This window comes from Syngnathus leptorhynchus, chromosome 3, assembly GCF_054491065.1.
Source record: "Syngnathus leptorhynchus isolate UIUO chromosome 3, UIUO_Slep, whole genome shotgun sequence".
NCBI classification, from domain to species: Eukaryota; Metazoa; Chordata; class Actinopteri; order Syngnathiformes; family Syngnathidae; genus Syngnathus; species Syngnathus leptorhynchus.
Genome location: NC_141197.1, coordinates 10,399,735 through 10,426,180, shown reverse-complemented (window position 1 = coordinate 10,426,180; position 26,446 = coordinate 10,399,735). Strand labels below are relative to the sequence as shown.

General features: G+C 38.9%; 1 protein-coding gene across 5 annotated transcripts in view; it reads right to left on the bottom strand.

Annotated features, from left to right (window-relative positions):
* Positions 1 to 13,437: 13,437 nt before the first annotated feature.
* The window catches only part of sox6 (SRY-box transcription factor 6), a 127,706-nt gene continuing 114,697 nt past the window's right edge, over positions 13,438 to 26,446 (bottom strand). For all 5 annotated transcript variants that reach the window (XM_085908297.1, XM_085908296.1, XM_085908299.1 and 2 more), the window contains 3 exons: positions 21,718 to 21,891; positions 20,106 to 20,322; positions 13,438 to 18,945 (listed from right to left, as the gene is read on the bottom strand). In XM_085908297.1, coding sequence (XP_085764423.1) covers positions 18,639 to 18,945; positions 20,106 to 20,322; positions 21,718 to 21,891 — 698 coding nt within the window. In that variant the 3' untranslated portion in view covers positions 13,438 to 18,638. The remainder of the gene's footprint in view (positions 18,946 to 20,105; positions 20,323 to 21,717; positions 21,892 to 26,446) is intronic.

The window sequence follows — 26,446 nt, the reverse complement described above, 5'->3', positions numbered from 1 at the left end:
TTGCCTGAGGGGCCTGCACTCACTCTCGCGCTGGCGTACTGCGGGAGCATGTAAAACAATAAGAGAGCAGTCAGATGACACATACACTAAGCTGCAGTCATTTTGATTGACAACAGTGCATGACAGAGCAGTCAGTGCCAGCACCGGTCTGGGACTCAGAACAAATAGTTTTGCAAAAAGACAAAAAAGAGAGTATTACACCTATCAATCACGGTTTGCATTTGCATCCTTGTCACAGTTACATCACATTGTGGTGGATAAATGGCAGGTGAAGGATCACAGTTATCCTGCCTTGCTAAATGTATTGGTGATGTGTTAAAGTGGATGTTTTGTGGGATTTTAAAATCATTTTGATAACCACCTATAGCATCTCATTGGAGGGCAAATGTAATGCCATATGATACTATATTTTAGCAACACATTTAATTATTTGTGACTGATAATAGCATACAAGGTCCATTTACACATTTTCATAGCCATTGAAATGCTATCACAGTTCCCTAAAAATGTTTAATGAGATTTAAAAAAATATAAGCTTTCCTTTTTTTCGAGCACATCAGGTTTTTGAGATATTTTCATTTTTTTATTTTTAAGTTTGGCCTAGAAAAGCTTGCACAATTTGATTTCAACATGCATTGCAATTTATACCTAAAAAAAAAAAAACTTTGCTCACTAAACATAATGCAGAAGAGATCGGGAAGGGAAATTTTAATTGTAAAACTAAAACGACAGTTACACTATAGGATGATGTTATGTAGCTACACCACGAACTAGAAGGTCAGTATCAGCAAGGTTAGTATCTAAATTTGACATGCTTCTATTTTGTCCAACAATGTACATGTTTGTTGCATTTGAATGTGCAAGTTTGGAAAAGTCACTGCCTCTCTGTTCAGTCTTTCCAATTTTCTTTCTTTTAATTTTCTTTCTTTTAACAAATCATCTTCTTCAATAAAATTGTTGGCATATTGTCTTGGGGGGAAAAAAAACGCATTTTCAAATACTGACTGCCTTCTAAAATAAATTGCACAAAAATCATAAAGGACTTTGCTTTGAATGCAATTAATGTATGAATTATCCTTTGAATAAGTTGACGATGCAAATCAACAAGCTGGTGCTGACTATTATTGGTCAGTTGGCCAGATGAATTGATCTGTCTGTGGCGAAGTGATGACATGTGATTTTTGCCTTGCCCTATTGTGCCCTGTTGTGTCCCGAGGCTAAATGAGAGCAGATGCCTCTTTAAACAGAAGGCTGACTCCCTTTAACTCCAAATTCAGCAGTTTCTCTATCCTCGCAGATTGTGTAATAATAATCCTTGGCAGGACACCTTTGACCTCCTTGACCCTGACTGGCAGATAGGCCTTCTAATCAAAGATGTTGATCGCATTGACCTGATTTGGCACTCAGCTTCTTGGCTCTTTCCTGTTTACCTATAGTCCCAGAATCACATTACTGTCAAAGTAGAAGCTGACATTCAGCACTGAGCAATGTTTTAAAAACTTCACGTGCATTGCATTGGCGGTGTTAGTCATGTCAATTTTATTTTGTTAGTGCCCATTCACAACATATGTTTTCTCAAGGCACTTTAAACATTGCGCATATCAACAATCAAACTCCTCATTATGTACAAGGTTTCTCCAAAGCCACAATACATAAGCTTTTTTTCTATTTTGTTCCAGGTATCGTTCAGACCTACGTGAGACAAATCATCATTGGACAGTTGAGGCTTGACAGTTTTGATACATTGTTGCTATTGATACTATTTAAGACAATTTCTCGAAACAGGATCCTTTGAGGTCTAAACTGTATGTCAACATCAACAAAACTCAGATTCGACATTGAAAAATCTTAATCTGTACCAACCTCAGATTGTTCAAGGGCTACAAGCAGAATATTATCATGATAGTGTTGGAACATTGTGATGAGTCTATGCCTTCTCAAACTGGCACTGAACTGCAGTCTGGAACAGAAAAACATCTTTCCAGTTGGCAATTTTGCAACACTGCTCCAATGTCAATTAGTGAGCTCTGGGAAAGATATGCTTACAAAAAGAGTACACTGCCAAATGATAGTCTCACATCTGTCCGACTTATAATGAAACAGTATAGAGAGATAAATATATATCATTTTCTCTCTAACTATATATGTACAGATAGATAGATAGATAGATAGATAGATAGATAGATAGATAGATAGATAGATAGATAGATAGATAGATAGATAGATAAAGATATATAGAGAGAAAATGAGGACGCAATAAATCTGACAGATGTGCAAGAACAATAGTTTAGGGCACAACTGTCACATAGCGTGATTGGTGTGCTTCTTGTGTACTAAAGTGGCCCACTCCAAGGGGTGGTATGGCTCGTGGGGACCCTTCCACACTTCCAGCACCTCTCTCATCAGCACATGGCAGGCTGCTTGTTGCTGTGGCATGATCCCCAGCATGTCAGAAGCCATGTCCTGGAGCCACTTGAACATGACAACATGAGAATAAGGGCCAGGGGCTGACATATGTTGCTGATTAGTAGTCACTTTTTACAAGGGGGTCTCCAGCCACAACATAATCAGACCACAAATCCTGCCATGCGATTGTCATCTCATTCATTTTAGGTCCCGATTTCAGAAAGTCTGACATTTTTGTTATTTTAAACTGTAATGTGTTTAAAATTGTAAACGTTTTTTTCTTTTCTTTCTTGGTTTATCTGATTAAAATGTGTTTTGATCATATTCTTGTAAACAGGTCTTTTGGAATTAATGAAAATGGAAAGCAAGTTCTCTGGCATTTCCCCTCGGGGTGTTGTCAAAAGTTGATGGATTTCTGTGTGCACTGACAAGTAAAACCTAATATGTTGAAAAATAAGAAATCACAAAACTATTCTACATATTAATGGATGAATGCAAGCAGTCTGCTCGTGTTGGATGCAGCTCCCTGCCCACCAGGCTTGGAGCACAACTCGCCTGAAACAAAACTTTCTGAGTCACAGTCGAAACGGAAACATCTGGCTCCTCGTGTAGGCACTTATTAGGATCAAATTAAGTAGAAATGAATGGGATGATACATGACAGGGTGCAGATGTTCAAAGGCGGAGTGTGAAAATCTTAGGGCACCGAAGGGCTTAATGAATTCTGTGTCTTACAGCAGGGGCGAGGCTTTGGGTTCACAGGTTAGAAAAAAGCCAGCTAATTAAATTCTGAAGCAGATACGCAAGAAAATAAATGTTGCTTGTCGCTTCTCTAATTGAAGCGTGGCGTGCTTGGGGACAATGTTTTGATTTGTAACTAATCAAGCTCTGCTGGGATACGTGTGCTGTTTTATCATTTGGAATCGGTGTAGACAAACAGGATCAGCTGAATCCTCACATGTGCCAGGAGGCTTTTGGCTAACATTTGGACTTGGGCAGATACATACGTTTTCTCATGTCGGTCATTTTTCCCTCTAGACGTATTGAATAAATTATATCCTCACTCTAAATGTCTGTTACCAATGATACCTGTCCGCATCTTATCTAATGAATTCTCTTCTCACTCCAAATGGCTGTGACCGATGATACCTGTCCTAATCTTATCCCAACTCCTTATTGGGCCATCAGCGTTGGAGCGTAAAGAAATTTATTTTTTCGTGGAACCTCCAAGGTTGGAGCCAAACCGGAGCACTGTCAATGTTTTATTTCTTCTAATTTCCCAAGATTTTTTTTTCTTCTAGCAGAGACAATGCTTGAGATGGAACAAGTTTCTTGTTTTTTGTTGAGTTATTGTTTGACAGTTTGACTTGTTTACCTCATATTGTAAATAGTTCCTTGTATAAATCAAGTCCACGGTAGCTTTAGTTGAGCTATTTTGCTTGTGGTCCTGATATTGGGGATTTGAGACTTGTCATGGCTTCATTGGGGTTTCAACTACACAGCGGGAAGAAGATAAAAAGGAGGCTTTGGAGCAAGGGGGTGGGGGGGAAATCACAGCGCATTAAAAAGCAAATCTACTGGGTGGGATCCACCAGCGGCTTAAGAGATCCAAGATGATTAAAGGGTCAGTGGTCAGAGTGTGCAGGTTGAATGGATGTAATGATACTCACCTTGGGCCATGAGAGATGTTGCCAACAATCTTGCAAAATCAACAATACACCAGAGACATAAACCCAAGGTTACAGAAAGGATAATGACATACCACTTGGTCACAGGTCTGTTTCCTGTTCAAAGTTCATTGCCACAATTACATACATACATTTTCGATATATTTTCCAATGAAAATTCTGATCCGATTTTAAATACATCTATTAAATTTTCAAGTTCTGCTAAAACAGCACACTGAACATTCACTCATTTTCCTTTTGTCACTTGCTTTGCTGGTTGAATGAAATACATTTTAAAAGTAGGGACCACTTTATGATCATGAGGATTGTGGGCTAGATCAAAATTTCACTTTCAAGAAATGTATACACATTACAATCTTTTTTTATTAGGCTGGAATGGATTAATGGCATTCCCATTCATTTCAGTAGAGAAGGATGGTTTCTCAAGGGACCAATGTAATGTTATGAAATTTAGTATAACTGAGATATGATTAATTATCTTAGACACATTCTTTTTATATGAAAAAACAGTAGTTAATTCTCTGTTGTCACATGACTTTTTTATCCATTTTTTTAAAAATACTTTGATGGACTAACGATTATGCATCATGTGATTATTTTTGTGACTTCTCCATGCAGTGAGTGTGGGCTGAAGGTGGACTTAAGTGACACAACATTTTGTGTCATCAATAAAAGGCCTTTTTCTTTACCCTGTCTGCTCTCACTAGTAGAGACTCAGAGTGGCTTTCCAGCCAAAGACCTGCTTTATCAAGCAGCCAATATAACAAGACAGCTCCTTTCATGCTTGTTGGCTCACCTACTGGTAATGGATTCCCTCAATGACTGTTTCTCTTTCTCCAGGTTTTGCCCGGTACTGCTGAGGCCCGCTCTACATCACATCTTTTTGCCACCCACTTTCATTTCTTAAGGTAAGTGATCCGTCATTCGGGTCTCAGCCAGCATTGCCTGAAATCGAGACTCACGATGTTGGCTCACCCCGACAGAAATTGCGCACTCTAATGCAAAGTGAAGGAAAACACCTAAATAGCTTGTCGCTCTGTGCTTACGGTACCCCAGCCCCCCCCCACCCCCACCCCCCAACACACATACACACACAACCCACTTGAGATCAGCCCTCTTCTTTTTGAGGACCAAGTTCCCGTTGTGGGACTACAGTATTTCCAAGGAAATGTAACAATTCGTGTCAATTTGATCACAGAAATGAAAACAGACATTTGGGTTTAGACTAAAAGCGTGCGAATGAAGTAACTGAACTGATATGCTCTTGCTTGAGTCACTTACTTCTGTGCACTTTCAAGGCAGTGTGATTCTCTCATCTAGGCTTCGGACACCCACATGGCGCAACAGGTCGCTCCGAAAAGGTGAAGCAGTTAATCGAATAATAATCGTGCAATAAGATCTTTCACCTTCAAGAGGCAAAATAACTACTAGACTACAATCAATCATTTTAAGACAGTCATAAGTGGATACATCCAAATTAGTTAGAAAAGTCATGCTTAATTTATTCTACACAATATGGGGTATTCAATTTCTATTATAAAAAGCAAAAGGGTCTTGGGGTTCTTACATTTGCAGCTGTATTTTCCAAAACGACACATATTGTCTGCTAGATTTTTGATATAAACTTTTATTCAACGTATTCATACTGAGCTAATATTTGTAAAATTTGCTAGTCTGGGTGAATAAACAACTTAAGCACTTTTCAAGAATAATCAAAATACACTTACAAGGTCTGTGGCGCTTATTAATTTAAACTTAAAGGTTTATTGTAAACACTAATTATTTAGCAGGGATTGAAATTTTTAAAATGTTTCTCTTTGGCATGTTTCACATCTGACAAAAAAACAAAACAAGCAACTGGCGCAAACATCCAATAAGGTGTGTTGAGAAAGTATTGAGAAAATGAAGTAGATAATAATCCTGTTTCTGTGCAGATTGGTTTGAAATGGGATGGTACATGAGACGCTGGGGCTGACTGTTTTGGACATTCTTGTGATCCCTTCCAGTGCTCAAGATTTGAGGCCAGTACGTTCATAGGCAGTGGTACTTTAATGAGATCTGTCAGAATTGCTGTAGATATTTATAAAGGAGGGCAAATCAAAAGGCTTTGGCCACCTCTGGCTGAAGGATAATTGAGCTGCTTGTGTTCTGGCTCTGTGGGAATGGCAGACAAAGCCACACTAATCACATTGCCGTAATAATTGATGCTGCAATGAATTCTTATTTCAGTGGCCATGCCATAGGCATTGGTGAAAAGCGAATAATAGTATTCCTCCCTAGCTCTCATGAGTTCTACAATTACACTGGTTCAAAGCACGCTTGGATATGCCAACTAATTAAATGAGAATTATAAAGATCATGAGTCTGAACGTATGAGACTTCAAATTGTAATCATCTGTTTGGAGAGCCAGTAGCTGTTCTCAGTTGACTTTATTGTGCAGTAATTATGTTCTCACTCTCTTTTTCTGGCTCTAATTGACTAATCCAATTACTAAATGCAGAAGGGTGACACATCGTGTCCGCAAGATCCCCGGGCTGTTGTACACAATTCTTCAATTCAATTGTATTTATAGAGCACTGAGAACAACTGCAAATATATGTGTGTGTGCGTGCGTGTGCGTATGTATATATATATATATATATATATATATATATATATATATATCAAAGTCAATGTCCGCTTTATTGTCAATTACTTCTATATATATATATATATATATATATATATGTAGATATATAGATATGTATTTAAGATATATATTGATCACGCCAACTTGAATGTGCTGTGTGGACATGTGCCAGCGCTGCAGTCATCAGGATGAACATCTCCTTTGATTCCTCATCATGCAGAAAACTCTTACAAAATGTTTGAAGTGTCTGCGTGTATAATGAAGCCTAATTCTCTTGAACTAATGTAAGATTTGCTGGGAATATATCTTTTTACATAAAAATAAATTGTGCCCGCAGGGTCAAGGCAAGATTCAAAAGAAGATCACCCAAGAGCAGCAAATGATTTAATAAGCCACCAGCTCAAATAGGGCAAGCAGAGGAGCAAAATGGGGAATTTCAAAGTATGTCCAATTAACATCACTTCATCACTGTGTCAATCTTTTTTTCTTGTGATTGCATGAATGAGCAATGGTTTAGAAAAATAACACATTTTTCAACTTATATCATTACAAAGGTATAAACCGAGCACATTTCTTCATGGCCAAAATATGACCCTCGTTTGAGCTTTATTTCTTATAGTTTTGCTAAAAGAATAATCACAAAACATGATTTCCCCATCCCCATAATTCCTCAAGGAATTTGAAGATGAATATTTGATAATCCATACAGTACATCTATATATTTGTATAGTGATTATTACGGGCCATGGCAGGCTTGATGTAATATGAGTTGGAATATGCAAAGTGTGGGCAGCAGACAATGTGGAGCCCCTTGGAAACCGTGTTTTAATCTTGTGTTGGTTTTTCATTACCATCACAGTGTCAGCGAGTCAACAGACATCCCGACTGAGCGCACAAATCTGAAGAATTCCAAGTGAAGTCAACACTTTCCTTCTTCTACCAGAATATTGCATATTGTATGAATGTCCTTAACAGGTTTATATCGGAATTACTTTGGGTTCAAAACAATTTTTTTTTATCCTCATTGGTTTTATTTACCTTTGGAATGATCAGATTTGCGGCGAAGATCCAAGATTTGAACTTAATGATAGATTGGGTTGTCTCATCATACAAATGACCATTATTATCTATATGATTGCATATAGTTTAGTGATTATCATAATAACCTTTGAATTTTTCTCCTCAAGACCTTCCGCATACCACCATGTATTTATTACTTGGATGTCCCCTGACACCCTCTTAGAGTGAGGGCCCCCTTTTACATTTACATACATGTATATATGCATCAAGAAGAGGTGGGGACAAAGTGGCTGCTTCCTTAAGGTAATTGACTGTACTCCTCAAAGAAAAATCCATTTCCTTTTGCATCCAACAATGTGTGCTGCCCAATGCATTTTGATTTCATTTTTTTTATGTCCACTATTTGTGCCCGCTCTTTGTGGTTGTGAAACTCCCTAGAACATGGTTAGGATTTAAGAAGAGGTCAAATCTAAAAAGTACTCACAGTGGAGCAGCAATGTTGTGGCCATCATTGTATTTGTCTGTGAGTGCGTGGGATATAATCTACAGGCACAAATGCCAGATTGCACCACAGTCAAACTAAACCTCTGCTATTCAGGGAAAATGCTGAAGTTGAACAGCCCTTAAGTCGTACAATTTTAAGTTTGAATTAATCTTAGATTAAATCCAAACTGCTCCTGAAATCACATTTCACTTAGAACCAGATTTATGAAAAGGTTTTCGTTGCAAGAATACCTGATTGTGCAGAGAACCAGATGTGGGAGCTGGTTTACTAACAGGGCATAACCAGAGATTTGTCGGCCAAACACACTAAATTGCCGCGCATTTAATTTTGTGCGTTCAGCAAGGAGCAAGTATGTGCAAATTAATTATCACAGCCAATGTTATTTATCAAACCTGAAATGAATCTCAGTGACTGATTTTGCGTTTTTGAATGGCACGTCCGAAAAGCAAATGTAAATCACCACGCAAAGTGATGCCAGCTTAGCGCAGGCAAAATGAGAGGCTGTGGGGAGAACTTTCCTGCTTGTGTTAACATTTCAGAAATGCCAGAAACACTTTTACATACGTAAACTGTCCACATTGATTCCTTAATATTGGTTTGCTTTGATGATTTGATGTCAAATGTAACATTAAGACACTAATTTGCCTTAACGTTACACAAACTACCAACTCAACAAGAAACTTTCAAACACAAATTGTATTTGAATATGAAAACAAATCTACATGTAAAAGGGATGTCTTAACATTAGTACTCTTGCTTATTCAACATTGAAATTCATAGATCTGGTTATTCGACAGCTGCGGCAATATCGACATAAAAAGCCACACAAATCATATTCACTCAACTATACAAAATGATCAAAAACCTTTCAAAACATGATGATGATTTTTTTTCAAATGATAATTCATCAGACTATACTGTTTAAGTATTGGGCATGTGAAAAATGCATGAATTACGATTTAATGAGGCATTCTCAACATTTACATATTCATAAAGGTGTGTAATTCACACATGCATGAGAGAGCTGAGTGATAGCTTGGGAAGGATAACACATATCCTATGAAGCCTTTCTTTTTTTTAATTTGTCAAAAAAAGGTTGCACACACACGTTGAACATTTATTCTTCCCCACAGAAATGTAGTCAAATGCTTTGGGGGACAAGCGCTCTGACGAGGTGCAATGATGTGAGACAGTTTGCAAAATTACATTTTCTGAAATATTGTCCCATGTGGATTTTCAAAAGTTCATTTAGCAAGCCAGTGTTCCTAACAACTGTGCACAGAAGATCACTTTGATAGATTTCCTCAATCTTCACCACGCAAGTGCATTTGCACCCACCAAATTATGCAAATTTTGAAATCATTTTGATACGTACTTCTGGATGCCATATACACTTCCATGTTTAAGGCCTTTACAGTGGTTCAACATTTGACATGTTAACATTTAATTTGATGTACTTTTTTTTATTTAAAAAAAAGGCATGGCCATGATGTCAAAAGAAGCCGGTCCAAGACGGTTTGGCTGGTTTTCGGGGCCTGTCCCTCCTTTGCATTGTTTTGTGAAAGCTGTCCTAAATATGGGTCAAAAAGGCGCAAATAACATTCAGATGGTCGCTAGGCTATGGTCACAGCGATGCCCCAAAGAATGACAAGTTAAACAAAAGCATGTCGAGTTTTCCCCACTGGGCCATTGTCTTTGCACATGAAGTCTAAACTGGGCCTTTTCAGCCTCGCCAGGATTGTGTCAGGCCTTTTCGGACGGAGTCCAGTTCTAGCAGCAGGCTCGGCCTTTTCAAAATAGCACGGCGAGTCTGATTCACTCCTTTATTCTGTTACTTGAAATGTCTCTCAGATGCATTGTGTCCAGTGTCTATTGGCGAAGAACATAAAACAACATGTTATTGTGGCTCTGGAGCCAAGTGAAAGCCTTTGTGTCGCAGTGCATTGTCTTGGCGCGATACAGGAAGCGGTCAAGCAATATTTCCCAGGCCCACGCATTCTGGGTAAAAACAACAAACCATAAACTAAAATGACACTCGGTAGAGCCAAACAAGCTCATTTGGATCAAAACCAAACTGTCCATTGCTGAAGACATAGACACCACTTTTTATGTGGTGTGTCGGAATATGGCTATTCCTGAATTCATGTTTTCAATCTAGCATGGGGTTTACTATATGGTGGCACCTTCTTTCAGAAAAGGTTGATCATAACAATAAATGGCAAAGCCAGGGTATACTTAAATACATTTGAAAGTCCTCAAAATTTACACTCGTTTTTAAAGTCAAACAATCAGTTTACATGACATAACTTAAGATGTTAACAGTTCTCACAGCACAAGTTAAGTAAGCATGTAAAGGGTTGACGACATACTTTTTTTTTTTTTTATCCAGATGCCACCATAAAAAGATGGCAGTTTTAGTAAGTAAGGCAAGTAAGGACAGCAGTACTTACAGCAGCAAGAAGAATGGAAAGAAAAAAAACAAATGTTTACCACAAAGCAACCTGCATGGAATATTTATGTAGAGGAATTCTCTCTCTCTGCACAATCATTGTGTTATCAAGAGTGGGAGAGTTAATCAAACATAGCCTGTGAGGTCATTTTTGCGCTATTACATATTTTCATTCAGAGCCACTGTGGGTTCAGTTCCCACCCAGTCAAAAGACACAAATGAAAAATATAATCAAATATTCACACTAAATTGGAATTTAGCATTTCCACCCACAGTTCAAATCCAGCCTTAATAGTCAAGCGGTCACAATCAAAGGATCCTAAAACTGCTCAAACTGTGTCGGGAGTCAATCTTCCAATCAGCGTGCCGTTTGAGGACGCTTAAGTTTGAGTTTAACCTTGTCGGACTTTTGGAAGGCACTTGTGAGCATCAGGCGCTGGCTTTTGGCAGCTGGGCAGGGAGCCTGGTGGGTCAGCTCTTCTCAGGGAGCTGCCGCTGCTACTGCTGCTGCTGCTGCTGCTGCTGCTCCACACTAATCTATTTGAAACCATCTGTGAAATGAGCAAGATTCCTTAAGTCCTTCACCTCCAAGGATTAAAACAGCACTAAGGGGCTGTGCTGTTCTTACACCCTCATTTTGTGTACATGTGGAGGACACTTGGGATGAATTTGCACACAGTTATATGGAAGCGCAAGTGCACAAGTCAAATGGATTGAAAGAGCGAAAACGTATTGTTGTGCTTCGGTGGAAGCGTCCCCACATTTCGTAACAAGTCAGCTGTTTTCAGAGGCCCTGTAATGCCACTGCCAAAGTCTGTACAATGAGGTAATGAGTCAAGCCTAATGAGAAAATCTGATAAATAGCAGATGTTCTCAGGGAAATGGGGCTGCCTAAAAAATTTGCAGGGTGCTAGCGCTGTAGCATTGAGTGCGTAAAATATGCCTTCTCTCATTCCACACCTCAATGTTTGCTCATCAGACTTTCAGAAATTGTAATCCTCTGGCTTTGCAACTACACAGCCGTATTAAAAATGACTGTGACAGGGTCATCTGAGTGGGCCTCACTTTGCCATCATAATTGTTGTTGTCACGTTTGGAGTTTTTGTTTTATTTGCATTATGTTCAAATGTTGTGTTTATTATTATTAACAACAACAACAATAACAGCAATAATAATAATAATAATAATAATAATAATGAGCACTTAGAATAATGATGATGAGTTTGGTGTTTTTTGGCCATCTACCACCACCCCTTGGATAATTTTCCTTCATAACAACAAATGATACAATGCTCAAAAAGACATTAAAGATGCCTCCCATCCTCCTAATTTAAAAATCTTGCACTCAGCAGTTTATTATTGTTATTATTCTTTATGTTGAGCTTCCACATTCACTCACATAATATAAATAAGACAAATGCATGGACAACAGAGCTTTGCTGCGGGTAATTATTTAATTTTCATGCAGGCTTGGAAAATTATGTTTTGATTTATGGTGCTTTGAACAATTCGCTGCTACTTAGATGTTTCACACACATCTTTTGCAGCAATTCCTCAGTGCCCTTGTGACAGTGTTTATTCTGACCTAGCTTTGTGTATAACAAAAACGAGAAAAACTACATTTGAAATGATGAATCGAGGTGGTCATCATCTGAAAGGTAGACCGTGTGTACCGACCAGAATAGTTTGAATCAGAATGAAGAAAATGTGGCTGCCTGCCAAGCAGGGATGCTCGACACACAACTCTCAAGTTGACCTCCTCCAGCCTCGCCCCCACACACACGCATGCGTACGCACGCATGCGCACACACGCACGCACACACACACACACACACACACACACACACACACACACACACACACACACACACACACACACACACACACACACGCGCACGGTAAATGAACTCACGAAACATCTGGCATCGCCAAAAAAGCAATATAAACATATTTTGTTTACTTGCCACATTACAATCATTATGATGCGTAAAGTATTGGCATAACCTGTACGTCCTGTTTGCATGGTGACCAGTCTAGAGTGTCTATCACCTTAGGCCCTAAGGTGATGGACACTCTGGACTGGTCAGGGTTGTCAAACTCATTTTTTTCGCGGGCCGCATTGTAGTCATAGCTTCTTTCGGAGGGCCATTATGACTGTCAACCCAAATACATGTATGAGCGCCTCATATTATGTACAGTGAAAGCTCCAAAATAAACTGACAAATAACTCGTTTTCTAATCAGGCTAGTAAAAACGGGTCAAATATATATATATATATATATATATATATATATATATATATATATATATATATATATATATATATATATATATATATATATATATATATATATATATATATATATATATATATATATATATATATATATATATATATATATATATATATATATATATAGGCAAAGACAATTTGCAATACAATGATGTAGTGGGCCTTATCTGACCCCCGGGCCTTGAGTTTGACACCTGTGCCTTATGGGTTGAATCAAGGTTCTTCTTTGTTGAAGACATTTTACCTTTAATCGTCTGCTCTAAATCTTAGGTGTGTCGACTTTTTATTTATTCCTTGTTAAAGAAGAAGCTTTTTGGACTAAAACGGAAACGTCTGCAACGAACAAGAACCGTTGAGTCGGCTTAATTTAATGACCATAACTTGGATGACTGAAAATCTACCCAGACAAGTGACAATACCATGAGTAAAGGAGACAGTGAGGTAGTCCAGTGTTTAAACAAAATGCCTCTTTAATGTGTAAGTGTCAACAGCAGTACAAAAGATGGAGTGATGTGAGAAGCTTTCTGCAACACACTTTTATTCTCTTTTACACAAAGGGAGGAACTTCTTGAGGTAAATGAGCGTAGTAAACAGGCCGCTAGTCAGCCTCCTGTCATATTGTTACAATGGATTGACACGTACAGTAATGCTAATACACCATAAAATGCCTCAATTGATTCTTGCCGGGATCATTTAGTTCTTTATTTTTTTTAGACAGTGTGCACATTTTCATGATGCCTAAATGCATCCAAATATATTGTTTATTTAGTGACGTCTTGGTTTGTTTGAACTTTATATAGTAATACTACCAAAGCCAGGGAGATTGCACCACACACACACACACACACACACACACACACACACACACACACACACACACACACACACACACACACACACACACATTTGCACGCGCAAGTACACACACTCACATACACTGCCAAAAGATTCACCTTAAGTTTAGCACACGTCAATACTGAACATGGAAACCAAAGAGCTGCTGGTGGACACAAGGAAGCCAAACAAACAAATAAAACAAACGTTTTTGTTCTTTTCAGCAATATCACATCGCAAATAATCTTTTGTCATGTATAAAGAATGTGAACACAATGATGGCAACATTATTAAGTTGAATTAAAAACTTTACATTGGACTGTACAAGATATGATAAACTATTTACATATTCAGACATAAACATTTTTTAAAGCAGCAACAGACGCTATGTAATTCTTTTTCTCTCAGATAACACCCAAACAATACTTTCCATTTGCCTGTAGGTACCTGTCAGGGGGGGAAACGTATATTCATATATTTACGCAGACTGCCAGCTAATAAAAAAAAACAAAAAACAGATAGAAATCAAGGCTCGGGTAAAGGAAGAGCCTGACACAGTGTTGCTTGAGAGACAACTACAAAGCAAAAAGTACCTCTACAGAACAACATCAAACATTATGTTGCCCTTCTGAACAGCAGCTAGTAAGTAAGTCAGTCCAGCATGTCATTGAATTGTGCTGATTAAATTAACACACAATATTCCCACCATATTCCTCGCTCCGACAGAAGAAGGAAAAAAAAAAAATCTGTAAAAGGTTTGAACCAGCATATGCGCTTTTTGTCCTCAGTTGTTCAGTCAATCCATTTGCATGGAGGATTACGAGAAAACATGGATAGATAAAAAAAAAGATTCATTAAAAGTATGAGAAGAAAACACTTGGCAAGAAGAGAACAGCATTTTGCCACGAATAAATATACGCATATTCTCACTTTTCAAATGAGAGAAATTACTTGATGTCAATGCACGACTGTCACCATTTAGTGCTCTTTAGTTGTATCCCGATTAAGATCTGATTCTTTTACATCAAGTGCTTTTTGTTGAAGTGAATACACTACTTTTACTCGACTAGAAGAGCGATGCATCGGTGCCTTGAGATACAAATTTTCATTCATTTTTTTCCTTTGACCTGTGAGCAACCATTCCAGCTATGAGTACTGCTTGGTAGCAACAAGCAGCTGTTTACCAGATATATTTAGGCAATATTCTTCAAAAAAGAGGCTTCAAGATGTTTAATGTTAGGTTTACTGTTACTATTTAAAACAAATAAACAAACAAACATTGTCTTCCGATACATGATACAAAATGGCATTGACGGGCTAACAAATTGCGGTTAAAACTATTTATATGACCGCTATATAGATTGTGCATACTAAAATCATCATGATGCACAAACATTCTATTTAAGTATTTACTACATTGCATTTTATAAATTATAAAAGAGTAATATCTTCCTTCTTGAAAACCACATTGCAACACGTTTTTTTTTTCTTTTTCTGGAGGGTTTGTAACGGATTAATGGCTTTCCATTCATTTCTGTACCAAAGGATGATTTGAGACACGACTGTTTTGAGTTATGGAAGGAATTAAAATCGTATCTAAAGGCACCATTGTAGCTTATTTTGATTGATTGATTTATTAATTGATTGATTGATTGATTGATTGATTTGAATTAGTCCAGGAATGATTATCAGAACTCAGCCAGATGTGTAATTCAGCATCTTCTCAAAATACAGTGACATTTTGCAAAGGTAAACTCACAGAAAAATATGAACGAAATCAAATAGATTAGCCACATACATAACTTATTTACTAAATAATCAAATAAAAATATATTTCTTAGATATGTACAATAAATTTTAAATGAGATGGTGAATTTTTAAACTCCCAATTCATCAGGCATTTTTTTCTCATTCTGGTTCTCTGATTGTCCTTTTGATGTTTTACTGACAATTCTGGTAGCTTGTAATAAATACAACAATAGATTAATAAACAACACTCTGGTGTTTCCTGGCTAAAGGAAGCCCGCTGTCAAATTTTAAGTTTCTCTCAAAGGCAGCCTCAGCAAAGTGTTCACTATTTGCATAAATAAACTGAAAAGACAACAACAAAAAAACTAAAATCTGGCAACTGTGAGAGCAAACCCACATGAGTCCGACTGGGGACTTTAGTTAATTCATGGTGTTTTTTTTTTTTATCCTCAAACAGATTCACATTAATCAGAATTGATCAAAAATACAATTTATATCCAGTGCTTCAAACACTTCTAAAACAGCTTCTCCTTTATGAGTTCGTCTTATTGTTTTTTCCCCCCCGTGAGTTTTTTTTCTTTTTTCTGTCTTTTTGCCATATGAGCAGAGTCAAGTTTCAGTCCTTTGTAGGTAGCCCCCATTGAATATGAGAGGCATGGTCATATTGACGATATTTACAATCACAAACAAATCCGTCCAACCACCAGCAGACAGGAGGAACACAAGTTGTCAGGAGATCCACTCTATTGTATGTTGTGTGTGTTGTAGCTTAAGTTTAGAACATAAGGACAATAAATAAAATATAACTCATGAGACACAAGATGGATGCGTCCGAAATTAGGATGAAGTGTTACAAAGGTTTAACAATTGGGAGGAAATGTAGTGGAGATCTAGTGATGGGCCGGTGGGATGTAAAATGGACGGATTCAAGGGCAAGCGGGGGGAATAACCCAAGTCATGCATTAATAATGGCGCATTTCACATGATATCCAGTCGTCAGTCATTTTAATAATCCCCCACAGCTTGATGTACTTGTTCCATCTGCTCGCCAGCGCCTGGCGACCGGGCCGTGGCGCGAGCCCTGCCGAGGCCTTACTTCCAGCACTTTGATGGAGGGACGCGCACCTTCGCTTCTATTGTTGGCCCTGTGTGTTCTCTCAGAGCCAGATGGCGCCCCCTGTGGATTCGGGCTACTCCGGGCAGGGGTCAAGGCGGGGGGAGGGGGCTGGGGGGGAGCCACTTAAACCTTGTGCCCTATAAAGAGGATCTAGGTCTCAAAATGGAGGCTTTGACTGCTCAAGAAGCTTTATTGAGCCAAGGAGGTCACTTGTCAGCCTTTAGAGCAAGGGTGTCCAAACTATGGCTCAGGGGCCATTTTCAGGGAAAAAAATAAATAAAAATTGGCATGGCCCGTGTCATTCGCCTGCTTTGCACTACAGTGCGAAAGAAAATACATTTGTAAATCGTTTCTAAAAACAGCATTTCAAGAAACTACAATTAAAATAATATTTTGAGTAGCATCAGTTGCAATTGTTAGCACTGTTTTCTCAAAGACCCTGTGTGAATATAAATGTCTATGTTTGAGAGTTGTTCACAAGCCTGGCAAAACTTAATGATTTAAAAAAATACCAAATGTGTTAAATTGTTCAAAAATGTGAAAAGTGACATGGTGTGTCATACTACCACCTGGAAAAATAGATCCAAATTTATCAGGTATCTGTTTTAGTAGGGGTTAGGGGTAACCCCTTCGTCACTTGGCAAGTTGGCACCGTTTTAGCCACGTCTCCAAAAAACAGGAAAACTCAGATGGTGCAAAGCTATACCTCCAGAATGGAGTCTTACATCAGCAATTATCTTCAAACGTTTGAAATATTTGGAAGCAAACTTCTGAATTCACTTCAGACACTGTAAAGGTAAAGAAAGTCGTGCATCCTTCATCCTTTTTTCCTGTAGGCAGCCCTTTCAAGAAAAAGTTTGGACACCCTGAGCATAGACAAAACAAGGCCTTCGTGGAGATGTGGTTTAAAAGGGGACACAATGAGAATAAGTGCACTTGACCAATCTTTTAAGTTGTCTATTATACAAATGTCCTCACGTCTTAAGACTGCGCCAGTAATCAAGTCACCGCGTCGACCCAATGACTGTGCTTCGCTTTAAGACTTCTTAGTGTCCGTTTTAAGATTTACAATGTCGAAAAAGAATTAAAAAAAGTTTAGGAGCTAAGACTTTAAACTTGCCCTCCAAATGGGGCTAAAGCGTTTAAGAGAATGTTGTGTCGCTTGCTACACAATTTGAGATTGTAATGCCTCCAAAGCTGCCTTTTGCTGCTCTTCCAATCCGACGGATTGGCGCCCTGTTGGCCCTGGAGTATTCTGGCCTGATTACAATCACTCAGATTATCATATTGCTGACTGGGAATGGCTCGTAAAACTGGGAAAAAGTGAGCGGAGATGCGGTACTGCTTTGTTGTGAATTTGTTGGGCGAGGGTTTGGGTTATGATTACAGGAAACTGTTCTCAACTTGCTGACTCATATTTGTATAGATCATGAATCTAGATTAATTGTCACTGATTTAATCTTATAAATTACTTATGTGGCACTGATGCACTACCTCGGGAGTTTAATAGCATACGTTGTACCGATACTGAAGCATTTTGGAATCTTGTGACCTTTTGTACTGGTGATGTCGCCACAATGATCAGACACATTCACAAGCTGTTGGCTGGCACACGATACCTGAGTGAGACACATATGATATGTCCCGAAATGGTTCAGAAACAAGGTCAATAACCGTAAGAATGAGCAAATGTTTGATTTCAAGTTCTGTTCTAGGTCACAGCCATTTTGTTTTTGATGTCCATGATCACAATGACATGAGAAAAAAAGTATAGCTACACACACACACACGCACACATACACACGAAGAAATGCTTAAGACCAAATAGCTTTTTGAGGGGGATTACCGAAGCCACATGTGCATGCTGGCTTGCATCATGTTTTCGTCTTCCTTGTGGGCACTTTCAAACCTCGGTGGTGCCGTCTTAACCCTTGTGGCTAGGCGTCCATTAGTTGGCGCTGACCGGCTCTTGTGTGTCATTTTCACTACTATAGTCTGATTTGGGCTCATCCTCGAAGTCTTCATACATGTCCATGTCATCCTCGCCGTTGACTGTCTCGTTGTTGTTGGGTATGTTGTTGACCTCCAGCTTCATATTGAAGGTGCTCTGAATGACGGGGATGGTTGGCTCAGGACTTGCCGATGCGCTTGAGCACTCAGATGTCATTTGGGGTGAGGGTGTCGTCGTTGCCATGGCGATGGCCCCGGGGTAGACCAGACTGGCGGTTGTAGTGATGGGAATCTGTGGTGGTTGCCTGAATGTTGAAGAGGGACATTATAGTCTTTTGATTTGTTTGGATTCAATGTAGCTCTGTGTAAATGCTTGGGGCAACTGAATTCTTTCCAGCTTCAAAATTCATTGCTTAGATTGTTAGAAACCTAAAACCAACACTCAGCTCTCCTTTGGTCTGGGTCACTATACTATAAAGTGCCTAATGCAGTCAACATGAAAATGTAGCAATGTCTAATGTCTTTGCGTACAAACACATTGTCTGCTTGTAGGTCATTTTTCATCGTAAATTACAACTTTATTTTGGGGAACTTGAGAAGCCTCAAAAGACCCCCAAGGCCATATTGACTCTTCTCCGATTGCACCAAATGACTGACGGCCAGGTTGCTTAAGAGCGTGACTGACATGGGTACACCTGGAGAAGAGTGTCGGTGGACACCACAAAAACAGTACACTCAAGTGCTACCTGCCTGCTGTCTTCTCTAAGTCTATACTTAAAGTTTCAATCTTGTATTAAGCGCTGTACTTTGCTCTCCATTTGCAGGGTGCTATTGTTGAAAATGATTAAACCACTGATATTGATTTAAACACACATGCGGTAAGGTTAAGTCAACAAGTACTTGTGGGAAATAATGTTACATCATGAATGGCACTTATTGTTATATGAGTTATTCCAGAAATGGAAGACATTTCCACCATGAAAAAACACTTTTTCTTTCATCAGGTATAGTATTTTAAAAACAGGATTTGTGCTCTGAAGTTGTGTTTCTCAACATACACGGAAGCCACATGCTGAAACCTTTTTTTGCGAGAAAATAGACCTTCACATGACTCAACAAAATTTGTGTCAAGCGAATTTCTTTATGGCTTAGCTCGAAATAATTAAAGTAATATTTGACTCATTATTCAAACCAAATATAAATCCATTTATTTGTGAAGGCTTTGTGTTTTTTTTTAGGTGTCTGACTATCTATTGGATGGTTCGGTAAATTGGAAAAATAATTACTGTAGTGGTATTTTACCTGTTTTTCTCAAAAGCATACATCCAAAACATAATAAAAAAATATATATATTTCTTTCAAAAACACTGATACCTAAATTGCGCTCCAACTCGGGAAAGACCCATATAGCAATACATGTACAGTATACTGTTCTGAATATACTGTATGAATGTGTGAGCCTTACCCCACCGTGAAGAACTGCCTCATCTCTTGTCGTCGTGAGCGCATCATCTGCTTGTATTCTCCGATGCGTAGCTTCTTGCCGTCGATTATGCAAGTCCTCTTAGGCCGGGGCTTATACTTGTAGTTGGGGTACTTCTCTAAGTGGAGCTTACTCAGGCGGGCCTGCTCTTCATAGTACGGCTGCTTGTCCTGGTTGGACATGGACTTCCACCGGGACCCTGCAAAGGAAAAAAAAAAAAAAGGACGTGAATGATGCAACAAAAATTATTTTAAGTTTAAAATGATGAATCATAAAATAATAATGTATTCTGCCTGTCTCGATTCACGTTGATTTTCAAATACGTATGTTTAGTTTGTCTGCTCAGTAAATGTTTATCTTGTTTGCCCACCGCCAAAAGTGTGCTTGAGGTTTTAGCTGCTGTTGTGATTGAATTTGACATCCTCAGTATAAAGTAAGCCGATTCCCATTCAAAGTACTAAGTCCCGTAAATATGAGTCTAGCTTCATCGGCTGTTGTCAAGTCACTGAAGTGCTTTGGTGTTTAGTTTTACATTACACCGAGGCTCATCTGCAAAAGGACTCACCTTTGCATTCCAATTTGTCTTATGACTCAAGTGGAAAATTACATTTGGTGGCTCTTTGCAGCACACCAAGCAATTGAGCACCATGCATCTACTGGCAAGCTACAATGGATTAATTAAGGCCCTGTATCGGGTTTTGAGACCCTATCTACACTGCAATGTACTGTATTTTTTTTTTTATTGAACTACCAAAACTTGGCCCGATTATCATTGAATTTGCGGAATTCCATGAAGACAGTAAATGAGTGAGATAATGGATTGCAATGATCAAGTGCCTCATTCACTGAGTGAACCTGAGCATTTCACATTTTATCATTTAAATTAACATGCATTTTTCATCAGCTGTTACATCTGCAACATGTTGCTGTTCACTGGCGATAAGGCAGGAAACCAGCGGCCACCGGTCACCCACTCAGTAAAAGTTGTTGCCAAATCCTGGCCACTGTGCAACAGGTGTCTCAAAAGTTGAATCTGAGTCTTTTGGTTTCTACATCTTAACATTAACGTTTTGTTTAATTTTGGTTACAGTTCAAATTTTTCTTCTAAAACGTTTTTGTTACAGACAGTTTGACCCCTGTTTACGTCATGGCAACATGTTTCTAAATTTCAGGTTGACCATTGGAATGTATTGTTTCACCTCTGAAGTTACAGCGTACTGTATTCCAACCGCCTTCATTTGCAGGTTGAAAGCGCAAAAAGTGTTTTCCATTCCACACTGTCTGAGTGGTTTTAACACTTGAGTGAGACAAGAGACATTCTCTGGACTCAGACAGTAAGGAACAACAAGCCAGTGTACAGAGGATACTTGAGTTGTTTCCAAGATAGCACTTTTCAAAACTATGATGCATGGACTACACTACTAAAGGGACAAAACACATAAAAAGCCTTTGTCATTTGTTTTAAATAAACATTTATCCTACTCAATTTGAAATGCAGTGGAAGGTGTTTGGACTTATTTCTCTTGTAACATAACAACAGCATGGCTTCCTTGGTATGTTGTGGTCTTGGGTGCAGTAACCTGTGAGGACCTACCCAGAATCTTGCTTATATTGGAGTTATGCATGTCCGGAAAGGCCTGGAGGATCTTGCGCCGCTCATCTTTGGCCCACACCATAAACGCATTCATCGGCCTCTTGATATGCGGCTCGTTGGTGTTCCTCCCTCTGGACTCCCTGAAGACTCTTGCTTCCGCTGACCCAGTACCTCCTGTTGGCCAAAGACAATATAGTATTAACAGTCCCATTGACTTGATGGGAACGTAGAGTGGTCGGAACAGAAGCAAGAGCGAGTGAGGCGAGACATTGATTTGGTGACGAGCCGTCTTCAAACTCGCCTTCAGTTACTGCGATTAACTTACCCACCGTGAACACTGACTGTGTGTATTCAGCAACTCAACCCAAGGCTCACATATTTTTTATAAACACCTCCCAATAGAGAGGCCTTCTTTTGCCTTGCAGAGGGCCTTCTGTGTTTTCAGACTGTGAGATTGGACAGACCTTCAGACGCTATTACAGTAAAAAAAAAAAATAAAAAAATAAAAAAATGTTTGCGAAAGAAGCCTAAACCAAAAAAATAATATGAAACAACCCTTTTTGGAATTTTTGGAACTATATACCGCTGACAGAATTTTTTGTAACTTACACATATGGCTTTGTATTATTATTATTATTATTATTATTATTATTATTAGTAGTAGTAGTAGTAGTAGTAGTAGTAGTAGTAGTATTATTATTAGTATTATTATTATTTCCTACTGTCATTATGGTGGGTGTTTTTAAAAATATGACAACGTTTTTTTAAGTTAATTCCTCCTTTAAATGTTGATTTTTGGCAGTACGTGATTTACTGTATTGTGGAAAGCTGGACATGACTTATTCTAATAATTGCAGGTGATATTTGCATGTTTTGTGTGCAGGCGCTCACACGTCTCTCATCAGTTGCTTACATTTCAGCTTGGCATCCATAAAATGTGTATGCACGCCAAAACAAATACGCAACAGAGGGCTAGAGGCAGCTTGGGAAAAGGAGAGCAAAGAAGAAAAGTTGAGACTTTTGGAAAAGAAAGTGTTCTTCACACATGGGTGATGAGATGATTGCTTTCTCAATCAGGGCATTCACTCTCAGCAGAGCAAGAGTTTCTTTCCGTATTAAACTGTACATCAAACTGATAATGATTTCTGTTTGCATGCACATTTGCTTCCTTTTATAAGTAAGATGTGAAAGAATTAAATAAAAGCACGATGAATATTTCAACAAACAAAAACATGTTGATAAACAAGGCTGGAAAAAATAAGACAAAAAAAGCCTTCCATATGCTACGATGCATCTTTAATGATCTCAAGTCTGCAAAAGAAAGCTTGGGATGACTCATGCATATTTCATCATCCACATGTGAAGCCTTCTCATTAGACCATTGCACCAGCAGTCTGGCACACATTACCTGGCCTTTGATTTCTATTATGATTTCAAATGATAAACAAAATCACATTCTTAATGAGTAATGGGGGCTGCGCAGAGACATGGTTCACTCTGCCACTTCAATGATTACTCAAGACGCCACGCTGTTCGAGTTCAACTCTGACCACCTTGTTGGTCTTAAATGTGACAAGAGTTTATGTGAGAATGTTCCTGTTGTTTTTGTGGCCTGCTTCCGTTTCCACCATGCTTACCCTTTAACAGTCAAGCGCAACATATCTCCGAAGGCTTCAGGCAGAAAAAAAAAGAAAACGCTCCTATTGTCACACAGCAGCTTACACTTAAGTGTAGAGTCATAATCCGGTTGCTAGAGGTACAAATACATGCCACTGAAAGATACACAGTCCAAAATTTGATCTTTTTATTTTGAGCAGGGTGTCCTTATTCATCTTAATTATTTATGTCTTAATTATTTAGACAATAATTGAAACAATTTCTAACACTGGTAAAATAGCCTTTGTTGCTTGTCTTACCTGGGTAGATTTTAAAATCTAATATTTTAAATTCTTTATAAATGTTTTTTATTTTATTTTTAATCTTCATCTCAATGATTCTTCTGGTTATTTTATTTAAGAAATTACACTCATTTTGCTGAGATCATTGAGATCCTGCGCAGGTTGTGTATTTGTTGATATTTATTATACAACTTCTCAGCACTGGCCTGCAACCTAAATATTTTTAGGGTGTTATTTTATTCTTTTAATAATACATTTTCATTCTGAATCATTGTATTGTGCGTAGTGTCAATATGATACTATGCTTTGTAGCTATATTGTATTTGATCTATTTGATGATTTCATGACAAAAATGTGGAGTTTCAGTACAACAAAAGTTGCCCGAGAGATGGGCCAGTAAACCTTTTGAGTAATTTAATAAGCGTAGTATCAGATTTGGAATAAAATCAAAAATGAGAAAGTTAAAACAATCAAACAGAAGTGATCCAGTGTTATGGTTCATTTATTGTATTAGTTCAGTATTAATTGGACTGGATATTTTCAGACCTAGAGATATTTTATTTTGTTTTACATGTTTTATTTTTCGGTGCTGATGCTTCTTGTCAGAGACACATTTTTACATGCACTGCGGCATATACAAAAATAGCAAAGCACCAAATCTAAGTGTTATGTTTCATCCGCGTTGGGCCTCCCGAACGCTCTTGGCGGAAATGATACACTAGTGCCGCTGTCACCCGAGCCCACAGTTGGTTAATTTCATTTAGCATGCACTCACTGTACAGGGTGAATTGATTTCACTTTGTTTGCTTTTGACAAGCATGTTTATTGTGCAATGAAATGTGGAGTGGCGGAGGGCTGACAGTATCCATCAACGTGGGCCAATCTGCTGACTGCCGGGGCCAGATGAAGGTATTCATTAGCTCAGGAGCGCAGCGCTCACTCAGACAAGACAGCCAGTGTCTGCACCCAGGGAGCGCTCGCCGTAATTTACGATGCCTCCCGGCCCATTACTCTATCACTGACACTGATTCAGCAATTTATATACTGGTGTGCATGCATATGGGCAGAGGTGAGCCGCTTATGGGGAGGGACAAAACAACTGCCTTCCATCAGCTTGTGCCACGTCTGTAGTTAACCGGCAAACCAGCCACGTGACTTGCTTCACTGGAGGGAAGCCAGGTTGAGTGTTTTGCTTCATCTTTTTTCCCTCAGCCTTTCACGCAGATACTTGTCACTGTTATGCAAATGCAATGGGGTTTTACATTCAAATAAAGTCAAACTGTGTCAGGAATTTGTGTAGCGGGGCACTCGCCTGACTTGTGTGCGGGCAGCGTGGGATCGATTCCCGCTCAGTGACGGTGTGCATGTGGGTGTGGCTGGTTGTTCGTCTTTACATGTGCTGCCGACCAGTTCAGGGTGTAGTTTGGCTTTCGGCCGATGTCATCTGGGACAGGCTCCAGCACCCTTGACTTAATTATCAATTACACCCTATTCACAATATACCATCAATATAAGAAGGCTATGCAGCTGTGCTCAAATGACATATTTTTATGAAAAAAGTGAGACCAAGATAAATAATTAAAAAAAACGTTTTCCACTATTAACATGACTCCCAAAATTTCAAACAAAAGTAGCAACTGTATATGTCTAAAATGAAATAATAAAAATAAAAATGTGAAATAATGAGGTTGCAGAAATGTGTACACCTGCCTTGAATTGGGATCTTTTACACACTATAAAAATCTTTTGGAACCTTCTTGCTGATAAATTCAACAAGAATATGACTTACAGCAGCAGACAGAAGAGCCATTCAAAAATGAGAGTGCGCATTCCATTGTCAGATAATATATGACTGTTTGAGACACAACCTGCACATTAGTGTCCTGTCTCATTAAATCCCTTCAATCCCCAACAAGCAATTTGCTGCAATATCGTTTCGATATTTCCACTTGAAGGTCACGACACAGCTCTGACATTTTGCCGATTAGCGTTAAAGCACCGTTTGTCTTGGAGTGGCGCTACATTTGGGAATCATTTAGGTGGACGTGTGATTGTGTAAATAAACACAAATGTTTAATGGTGACGGAGGTTGGCTGATACTTTGGTGGTGTTGTGGGGGAGGATAACAAAGAGGGAGTGCCGCTTAATAGAATTTATTGTGATTCATGAGGCCCGTGGCTCACGTGTGACAGAGGGATATTACAGTCCCTTTTTAATTTGTCTCTCCTGTAAACCTTGCAGATGAACAGGATGAATTACAGTGAGAGAAAATGGCTCCATGTTTACGAGGGGGTGGAGGAGGGGCATAAAAATGTTGAGAGGCAAAAAGTGAAAGAAATAGAGCCCGTGGTCTGCAGGCTCAGACTTGACCACGCACCCAACCAGAGGGTAGCATTGCTCCGGTCGTCCCCACCTTTTTGCACGTCTGCTCCTCGGGCTGCCTTTGGGCACACACGAGCCATGTGTGGAAAAAGGCAGCGACTGCTCTTTTATTTGCTTTACATGGAGAAGTCATATGTTAACTTCAAAGATTTTCATGACGTGGAAAGATGCAGCAGTTGACAGCAGGTTAACATGTTACGGCAATGTTTGGTGCAGGCCTGGCTAATAGAATTGGCTTGGAAGAATGAAGGCACAATCAGCCAAATCTGTTGGGATCGCTGGTAACACCTCTGACTGCAGGCGTTTAGCGGCGACAATGAAGCCTCTCCCTCGGAGCAGGATCATGTTGGATTAATATGTATGGGCAAACAGGACATGACATTCGGGGTGCGGGCTGCTGGAGCCAGATCTCAAAGCATGCTAATTAAAGTGACACAAATTACGAGAGA